The sequence below is a fragment of the Lotus japonicus genome, chromosome 6, assembly GCF_012489685.1.
Source record: "Lotus japonicus ecotype B-129 chromosome 6, LjGifu_v1.2".
Classification (NCBI taxonomy): Eukaryota; Viridiplantae; Streptophyta; class Magnoliopsida; order Fabales; family Fabaceae; genus Lotus; species Lotus japonicus.
In genome coordinates, this window is record NC_080046.1 from 3,822,615 (window position 1) to 3,833,054 (window position 10,440).

The following is a 10,440-nucleotide window of genomic DNA, read 5'->3' on the forward strand; positions in this document are numbered from 1 at the left end:
AGTGACATCTACGTCATCTACATCAATTAATGAGCATCACATAAACTCACTTAATTAGAGTTTGGATTTTCCTCATACGAAATGACCCAATTTATAAACATAAAAAATTATGTGACTAAAATCGCTCGCTTTAAAAATCAGAGATCCAAATGGTACAATCTCAATAATGAGGGACAAAAAATATAACTAAGTAGAATTTTTTTTGGCTTAAATAACCTTTTGATACTTGAAATTGTAAAGGGAATCAAATTGGGTACTTGAAAAAATTTCGCATCAAATTGGACCCTAGATTTTTTTTAATCTAATTGGATCCGAAGTGTGTTTGAGTCTGATGTGTCATGAATTTAATCCTGTCAGCTTTTCGACGTGGATTTTTTTTTACAAATCTCAGTTATGCCACTTTGTTCTGATTAATTTCACAACAAAATTAATCCCTAATTAATCATCTCAATCCCAATTTTAACCCTAGATTTATCGAAGAAGATAGAACACATAGGGGAGAGAGAGAGAGAGAGAGAGAGAGAGAGAGAGAGAGAGAGAGACAAAGAAGACGAACACAGAGGGAGAGAGAGCCATCGAGGAACACAGAGGGAGAGAGAGAGAGAGTTCCATCAAGAGAGAGCGACGAAGAAGAAAACGATCCATTCAAATAAAATATTATTTTAAGAGTTTTTAAGGCGAGCTGAATAAAGAAAAAAATATTATAATTGTTTTTATCGTATTTACTTTATTTTATCTCAACAAAAGTATCCTCTCAACCGATAGTTTTGAGATCAATTTCTCACCCCACTATCAGCGCACTAAACATAAGGCTCACTAACGTGTTTTTATTCTATTTATTATCCAAACACTAAATTATTATCTTTATTCAATAATAATACTCAAACAATAAAATTATATATTATATTCTATTTTATGACATACTATTCTATTATAATATGGATTAACAGTGTGTACCGTCATCAACTGAATTTTGTCACATCATAAAATATATTTTTGCTTTGATATATTTTTAAAAAGACATTTATTATTCCTTCTACGTGGCATGTTGAGATTGATTGTCAGTATAAAAATATTTTACATCGACAATACATATCCATATGCTTTATAGAGTTAATTATCACATTAGTCCTTGAGTTTTACATTCGGTTCAATCTTTGTTCCTAACCAAAAAATTTACAGGGATATACCCTGCGTTTATGGAAATAAGTACCCTTTATTCGGTCGTTGTCAAAGAGTGAAAATGGGATTGGAGTGTTGTTTTAGGGTAATGAATTGAATGGATGAAAAGAGAGCGAGTTTTGAGGGAGAAGAGTATGAGTGAGATGGTAGAAATAAAATAATAAATTCAATCATATATCTCAAAAATCATATAAGATAGATATTCCTCAATAAAGTTCTTTTACTAGCGAAACAAATACCACAACTCTAACTTGTTCACAACATATATCATAACAAAACATGAAGGTAATTAAAATTATTTTTTTCCGGTTAGGAAATGTATTGCAATACATGATGAAACAAAAACTGATTGGCCAATATAGATCCATAAGAAAGCTTTTATGTTAAGAAGTGCCATGGATCCTTTGTAGCAGTTTCCTCTGCTATTCCAAGATTCGTTGTCCTGTAGCAACAATTTAAAGAATGTTACAAAGAGTTTGAATAAATTACTAAGTTATCTGATTCCCAAGTTTAAACTTATATCAGACAATAATGTTGTAAAAATATTGAAGAATATATCCACTCAATTTCAACATCAATATATAGCAATCCTTAATTTCTAAGTACTCCAAAGAATAACTTCACGTTCATGATTGGTATTAAACAAGATGCATTTTTTTCACGTGAAAACAAATTCTGGAATGACATATATGGTTATTTTTTAGCAACATTGAATATGTGTACATATGATCTAGTGCAAACATTACACGATACACTGGTAGATTTCAAGGTTTGAACCCAAAATTTAGATATAAATTAATAAGTGTATATATAAATTAAATTTCCAAAATTCCAAAATTTTACTAGTTTTATTTTTTATACAATCAATGTACATGAGACTTGCAATTTTAACACGAGCAAATTTTGGATATGTAAATACAAATTAATCATACAAGTTTTGATATGAAAAAAAATCAGAAATACCTGGTTCATAGGTTTGTTGAAGCCTTCTCATTCTTCACAATTTGGTGGATTGATTTAGTCTTATCCAGCTTAGCCATTTCTCTTAGCACATCATCTTCAATTTTCTTTGCCTGCCATTTGGAAGGGTCCTCCACAAAGTCCTCACTGAAAATCATCCTAGAAACCCAGTCTTTCCAGTTGGTTTTCCTATATTTATCCTCCTCAAATGATCCAGCTGCTAATAGTTGATAAACATAAACGACCTTGTCTTGGCCAGGACGGAAGGCCCGTGCAATAGCCTGCTTTGTTTTAGACGGATTCCACTCAGAGTCCAAGAAAATCACTCGAGAAGCTGCTGTCAAACTAACCCCTGTTATTGACAAAAAAAACTAACCCCTATTAAAATTATGTTTATTTAGTATATAAAGTGAGTAGTTATATAATTGTTATGTGGTACTCTTGTATAAAAGGGAGGACCAACTCATGTAATATGTGTAACAAAATAATAGAATTTCTCATTTTCTATACCTTCCGCACAAGCGCTGATTGAAGCAAGGAGAACCTTTGAAGCTCCACAACGATCCTCAAACTTATCTATCACTTTTCCGCGCTCAAACAACTCTTGTTCCCCATGTAGTGTCAAGATTTCTGTTCCTGCTTTCCAATGGAAGAACCTCTCAAACAACTCCAGAAGCAGCCACATTGGTGCAAGGTTGCGACAAAAGATAAGAACCTTCTCCTTCATCTTGACCACACGGAAGACAAGGCTCAAAACAAATTTCACCTTTGACCCTATTTTCAAATCAAACTTGCATTTTTCTAGTTGCTTCAATTGGCTTGAAGAGAAAAACTTTTTGGCACATTTTGTTGTTGAGATAAGCCATGGATGTATTGACACAAGGGTTATCAAAAACTCTACCTCAAGAGGGTACCCGCCACTCCGGTTCATTTTCTTCTGCAGTTTCTGCAAGATCTCACTCTGCTTCTCAGTGTTATTCATCAACAAGGTGTAAATTTGTAAACCAGGTAGTAAACTATCTGCATTCACACTATCATAAACATCTATGAAACCACTTGTGATTTTCTTCAACAAGTTCAGACCCTGCATCTTCTCCTCAACATTGTCATTACCAGCGTCTATTTTCACCCCAATTTTATCAATGAAGAATTTCCTTGCCCGTGACTCGACTAAATGGGGAGCTTTGTTTTCAGCTTCGCTCTTCACATATTTTGGATCTAACTCTTGCAGCACTTCATGAACAAACCTTGGTCTTGCTAAGCAAAGTGTATTAAAATACTCGCAAAAATTGTTCTGAAACAATGTGCCAGAGAGGAGTACTCTCAGTTCTGTCTTCACTTTCATCAACCATTTCCTCAAACTTGATTTGGTGCTTCTTGGATTGTGCCCTTCATCCAACACAAGAATCCCAGGACTTTCCCTCAATGCTTTAGCCATGAACTTTTTGTGTTCATACTTTGAATTTTCATGCATTAATGATAAAAATGAAGTGTAACCCATGACTAGAACACTTGGGTGTGCAAGCCACTTTTGAATCTTTTCCAAGCAATCCAAAGTATGCTTGACATCTTCATTGGGATTTGGAATTCCAGGAAGAGACAATGCATTTCCACTAAAATTTCTCTGGCTTCTGCGACTGTGAATCAAGTAAACTGGCATTGGAATCTTCCACTTGATAAACTCTTGGTACCAAGTGTAAAGTGTGGTTTTTGGAGCAAGGATTAAGGGTTTTTTGTTTGGGAATAACTTCAAATAGCTAACAAGAAACGCAATTGTTAGGAATGTTTTTCCAGCTCCAGGAGCATGAGATATCACACAACCTCCTCTGTTTTCATGTTGTGCTTCCATAAGTGTTGGGTTTATGGACCCCACAATGTTTTGCCAAAGAAACTCAAAAGCTTTCTTTTGGTGGAGGAGCATTTTTTCTCCAAGTTCAGGAATGTATCCCCAAACGCTGTCATTTTCAATGGATATAGGCTCACCAAAAGCAGCAGATATAGGAAGCAAAGGGATATCATTATCATTATCTTCACCCTTCAGCTCATCACAAGCAGCAGATATAGGAAGCAAAGGGATATCATTATCTCCGCCCTTCGGCTCATCATCAACCTTTTGTTGATCATCAGGCTTTGGTTCATAATCAGCCTTTGGCTTTGGTTCTTCATAATTGCATTCCCTATCCTTGTGTCGTCGTGATCGGCGTTCTGCCTGCCATTATGAACAATTTTTTTTTAGATGAAGAGCGTTTGGATCTACTTCTTGTTTTAATTTATAAATAACAACTTATAAGGTCTTATAAATAAGCACTTATAACCACTTTCTTGCAATGAAGAACTTAAATCTATTATACGCTCTTTGAATTCATTTTAACAAATTATGAATAGAGTGTTATTATTTAGTAAGTATTTATTGATCTAAAAATTTGGTTTAGTATTTATATGTAAATGCACCCAAAATATATAGACAAATCAAGAGAATGTACCAACAATTAGAGATGAATTTTAAACTTAATGTTAAAGAAACTACATGGAGATTCTACTAAAGTTTTAAGTTTCACTTACAAAGCCTGGCATGATATATCTTATTTCTTCCTTCACAATGCCACATCTATGGCAATAAATTCCAAGTTGCTCATCCAATCTATAATCGTGCTCACAAGATCTAGTAGTCTCTTCCTTAGTTGGAGCACTTGAACCCTGCTTTGATAAATTGAACAATGAATTAAGAAAAAAATTTCGTTCACACTCTCAAATAAGTATAAATGGAGTGGAGATAAAAGAGAGATATGAAGAAAAAAAAATTAGAGATGTGATATGTGATGTAATTGAAAGAGAAGGTAGAGTAGGTTGAAAATGAAGGTGAAAATGAAGTGAGAGTGTGAATGAATCATAAATATTAAACAAATAGAGGAGGAATAAAGTTGTCACACCTCTGTTTGTTCTTGAAGAAAACTCTCTATCATTGCATCATCCATTTCTCTCCATAACATATCGATTTCAGAAACTTCCTGCTCCTCTCTTTGAATTTTCTCAGTTTCCTTGTCTTTGCCAAAATTGATTGCTTCATTCCATTGCTCATTAATAGGAGCCTCTTCTATTGTGGGTAATTTATCAATATCCTTCAAGTAAGAATCTATCATTTCCTTTGATGCATCTACATTTAAGGCCCTACGTCTCCGAGCTCGTTCTTCATTGCCACCATCATCGTCATCATCATTTCTATTTCTTGAAAAACCTGAACCATGTCGCCTCTTGCGCTCAGCTCCTATTTTAGAATTCAACCCCTCCCATTTGGGTTCCAGATCTTCCATCATATCATCTGAATTTGATGAATCCTTCCTCTGATACTTCTTACCGCTTCTGAGATTATAATAATGTCTTGAAGAGGTTTCACCAACTACTTTTGTATCACCACTAGGCTGATTTATACACATACCGGTATCATCATTGTTGTTTGATCCTCAAATATCGACAAATTGGGAAGAAAATTGACCACTTTCATGGAGAATGCGGGGTTCAAGAGCATCTAAACCACCTTTCTTAGGAGCTAGAACAGTAGAAATTGGTTCTATATGTTCGTTTTCAATGGCATCAGCATCACAACCCTTTTGAACACTAGTTCCAACACCCCCTTCAGTAGTGTAATTCACTAGTGCCAACTTGTCATCATTTTTGCTCGTGTCCACCTTATATTTCCGAGTTTGAATTACAGAACTTGAACCAACATCACAATAGCCCAAGTAAAATTCAGGATTCTTGATTCGACGTGTCGAACGTCGTAATGGTGGTAACACTTGTACTTCATTATTTTGCATAGCAGGGACAATTCTCCATGTGGCAAGTTCAAAAATAGAGGGCAGTGATTTGCCACCTTTTAGTTTGAAGTTCATAGATTTGATGTGAAAATCAGAGTTAGTAGTATCCTTTTCCATGATTTGGTAGAGAATCTTATTTTGCTCTGATCTCACACAGAAGGACATGTTCTTCACAAGTGATAAAGCAGCTAGCAATGAAATGTCGCAGACAAACTTTCTTAAGGACAACCTCGTTTGTGGTCTCTTGGTGCAGTTTTCTGATGAGTCCCACCGAAATGGTTGATCTTCAAGGCTTTTACATCCAAGCCTTTGAAGGATAGAAATTTGATTTAACCCAATAACTTTGAAATCCTTACTCAGAGTATTTTGATTTGAACCAAGGGAACCTTGATTTGTATAAAAGATTACATGATACTCACATGAGCATTCAGGGTTGTGGGGCTTTCTCTCAATGGAAACTATTTTAGCATCAGCCCACACCTACAATAAAAAAGTGAGAGTTTATCATATTTAATGTCCTACAAACTAGGATTTAGGTCACTTGCAGGAAGCGAATCCCTGAATTCACCTAGTCACTAAATATGGATCATACGATTAAATTCGGTTGGCTCATATTTTTCATAATGTCAAATTGTAAACATATCTAAATTCGTAAGATCCAGATTGAATGACTCATGTTCGGTGACTGAGTGAATGTAAGGATTCCTAACTGCAGGGAATTATTTTCCCAGAAACTACCACTAAGAAAAAAGATATCAAGAAACGCCAAAATGATCATCTTATAAATTCATGCAAACACCAATAGTCTCAACTTACCGGAATAGAGTTTGATTGATTCGAATCATCACTGCTTTGAAAGGTTGATAACACACACACATTAATCCCACACCGCAAGAAGGATAGGCAATCAGATACAGTAGCTTTCCTTGACCTTATTCGCATGTCTGCAAAAGTAGCTATCGTTGACCTTGTTCGCAAGTCCGAAAAACCTTTCTCTATGTATATCTCATGATTATCCACAAAATGAAAGGTCACCCTTCCTGATTCAATTTTAATGAACTTCACGGGTTTCCATGAGCCAAACACAAAAGCCTCAAATGCTGTTGAGAAGAAAAGAATAAAGAAGTTAAAATATTTTAAAAACTAAATAACAAGTGTGTTTATGGAAAAAAATTGTACATACAATAGAAATTAAGGAATAGATTATAGTCAACATTTTGTGTAAATAAAGGCAACCTTTTGAATATCATAAAATTTATTTGGTAATCTATTGGTATTTGATTTTCATATAATTTTTTTCATGCATGCATAATGATGAATAAAATAAAAGAAGAGGAAAAGCTTACCATAAGCATTGAATGGATGCTTCACTTGGTGCAAATTTCTTTTTCTAAGTGCCATTGAATTTGATACTGGCAAATAACAAGGGTCCATTCGATCATGTCTGATGTTCATCTGTATTAGGTGATGAAATAAACAAATATAAGTACACAAACTTCCATTTAAGACAAAGTCCTCATTTATTTCGCAGCTAAATCTTGGAAAATTATGGATACAAATCTTGAAATTATGAATACCTTTCCGAAGATAAACAAATTCATATATAGTTATTTCTTTTCCAAAAAAAAACCTAACTTTCTTACATTAATATAAGGAAGGAGTCAGTCATCAAACTAAAAGAAATATTCACCCCCAAATTTGATTACATTAAGGAAAAATAAAGAAATAAAAGGGAGAAAAATGATGGATGATGTGATAATGAATGAAAGTGAAATGTGACATGGAAGATAAAGTGAGTCTAAAGTCTCAAAACCCTTAAATTAAAGTATCATTTTGCATAAGTGAGACAAATCTCACATCTTAGCAGTTTTTAGCTTTAGTCCAGAGTTTTCACAGAGAACCCAAATCTCAAGGTTTTTTTTCTAAACCCATAACAAGTAAAAAGTTTTCAATATTTTTATCACTTGAGGCCGATCAATCAAATGATAAAGGCAACAACATGAATTCACATTTAAAATGAAGAGCTTAGGCAAGAAAATATTTTCTAAAAATCATAACAAAAAGAATGGAACAAACTATTTAAGGACAAGCTTTACCTAAAAATTGCAACTCAAACTCGATGCTAGATCTCAAGAAGCAACAAACAATGTTGTTGCATCAAAGGAATGAGAGAGAAAGAGAGCGGAAAAATATTTGAGAAAACAATGAAGTTTTAATCAAAGGCTTGAGTGAAATGAAGAATGGTTGGGGTGGGGGATTTAAAAAGGCCTCAAAACTATGGTGCATGCATAGAAGAGGGATTGGTCAATGAAAACCGTCATGAATAAATGAAAGGTAATAAATAAGACCCTCAAAATTCAACGCTCTTTACTCAACCTTCATTGATACATTTAATATGAATAATAAATACATATCTTCCTAAGAAATTATCTTAATAAATTTGAATTATAAACGTCATGAATAAGGAAAATGTAATAAATGAGAACCTCAAATTTCAACGCTCTTTACTGAACTTTTATTGATACATTTATGAATTATAAATACATATCATCCTAAGAAATTATCTTAATAAATTTTAATTATAAACGATATCATATTGATAATCTTTCAATTTCATTTTTGTGATATTGGAAATTAATACTTATTAATCATTAGGGGGTTTATAAAGGCCTCAAAATTATGATGCATGCAAAGGAGAGGGATAGGTCAATGAAAACCATCATGAGTAAGGAAAAGGTAATAAATTAGAACCTCGAATTTCAACGCTCTTTACTCAACCTTTATTGATCCATTTAATATGAATAATAAGTACATATCTTCCTCATAAATTATCTTCATAAATTTTAATTATAAACGATATCATATTGATAATCTTTCAATTTCATTTTTGTGATGTTGGAAATTTATATTTATTAATCATTAGAGGGAGAAGGTTATAAAGGGCCTTAAAATTATGGGGCATGCATAGGAGAGGGATTGGTCAATGAAATCCGTCATGAGTAAGGAAATAGTAATAAATGAGAACCTCAAATTTCAACGCTCTTTACTCAACCTTTATTGATACATTTAATATGAATAATAAATACATATCTTCCTAATAAATTGTTTTAATAAATTTTAATTATAAATGATATCATATTGGTAATCTTTCAATTTCATTTTTTGATATTGGAAATTTAAATTTATTAATGATTAGGGGGGGGGGGGGTTAAAAGGGCCTTACAATTTTGGTGCATGCATGGGAGAGAGATTGGTCAATGAAAACCGTCATGAATAAGGGAAAGGTAATAAATGAGAACCTCAAATTTCAACGTTCTTTACCCAACCTTAATTGATACATTTAATATGAATAGTAAATACATATCTTCCTAAGAAATTATCTTAATAAATTTTAATTATAAACGTCATGAATAAGGAAAAGGTAATAAATGAGAACCTCAAATTTCAACGCTCTTTACTCAACCTTTATTTATACATTTAATATGAATAATAAATTCATATCTTCTTGGAAAAATTATCTTAATAAATTTAAATTATAAACGATATCATATTGGTAATATTTCAATTTTATTTTTGTGGTATTGGAAATTTATATTTATTAATCATTAGGGGGGTTTAAAGGGCCTTAAAATTATGGTGCATGCATGAGAGAGGAATAGGTCAATGAAAACCGTCATGAATAAGGGAAAGGTAATAAATGAGAACCTCAAATTTCAACGCTCTTTACTCAACCTTCATTGATACATTTAATATGAATAATAAATACATATCTTCCTAAGAAATTATCTTGATAAATTTTGGACTAGGCGAGACCCTAGGGTCCCTCGCCCAGGCGCGCCAGCCCGGGGCGACGTGCAAGCTAGGAAATTGGGCCTTCTCCCGGGAGGCCCAACTGGCCCATTAAGAGAAATTATGGGCGCCAAGCCCAACCCCCAAAATCTAAAAATAGGGGACAATTACCAATTGTAAGGGACTCTTAACTCATTTGGGAAATAAAAACTTGAAATTCAGTTACTTTCTCTCTCTAAGCGGTTACGCTCTAAACTCTCTCTAGATTCTCACATCACGATCCTTTCACTATGAGTACCGTATCTCATCTCTATGTTCTTGGATAGAACATTTGGCGCTGTCTATGGGGAACGGTAGATTTCGATTCCCGGACTACGTGGATTGTGATTTGGTTGAGAGAAGTTCGATTTTCCGTGCAATTCTCTTCGGTTTTTTGGTTTTTTGGATCAATTCTTGGTTCGCTAGTGAAGTCTGATGGAGACATGTCGTCGAAGACGCGATGGAGAGCAGAAGCAGCGGCGCGGATCGCCACCGCGTCGCGTGAGAGGCAAGCCAAGACGCGAGCAGGTCCGCCGCGACGAATCTGAGCAATTGACTCCTCCTCCACCTCCACCTCCTCCTTCTCCAACACCTCAATTGCCTTCTCCGCCATCCTCATCGGAGCAACAGAGGTCACCAGCACACTCGCTAGGAG

General features: G+C 34.3%; 1 protein-coding gene across 1 annotated transcript; it reads right to left on the reverse strand.

Moving 5' to 3' along the window:
* Positions 1-2,150: 2,150 nt before the first annotated feature.
* LOC130724731 (SNF2 domain-containing protein CLASSY 2-like) lies at positions 2,151-7,358 on the reverse strand. Its single transcript, XM_057576020.1, has 8 exons — positions 7,304-7,358; positions 6,774-7,057; positions 5,616-6,437; positions 5,073-5,561; positions 4,705-4,839; positions 4,287-4,351; positions 2,653-4,172; positions 2,151-2,494 (listed from the first exon to the last, which is right to left on the reverse strand). Exons 1-8 carry the CDS (start codon positions 7,356-7,358, stop codon positions 2,151-2,153), a joined length of 3,714 nt encoding a protein of 1,237 aa, XP_057432003.1.
* Positions 7,359-10,440: the final 3,082 nt, after the last annotated feature.

What these genes read in the sequence shown, in the direction of transcription:
- LOC130724731 (XM_057576020.1), bottom strand. Translation starts at nt 7,358, where the DNA reads ATGGCACTTAGAAAAAGAAATTTGCACCAAGTGAAGCATCCATTCAAT. An exon ending in GCATCCATTCAATGCTTATG is followed by an intron (nt 7,058 to 7,303) that starts GTAAGCTTTTCC and finishes TCTTCTCAACAG; the next exon opens with CATTTGAGGCTTTTGTGTTT. An exon ending in GAAGAACCAAAGCCAAAGGC is followed by an intron (nt 4,173 to 4,286) that starts TGATTATGAACC and finishes GCTGAAGGGTGA; the next exon opens with AGATAATGATAATGATATCC.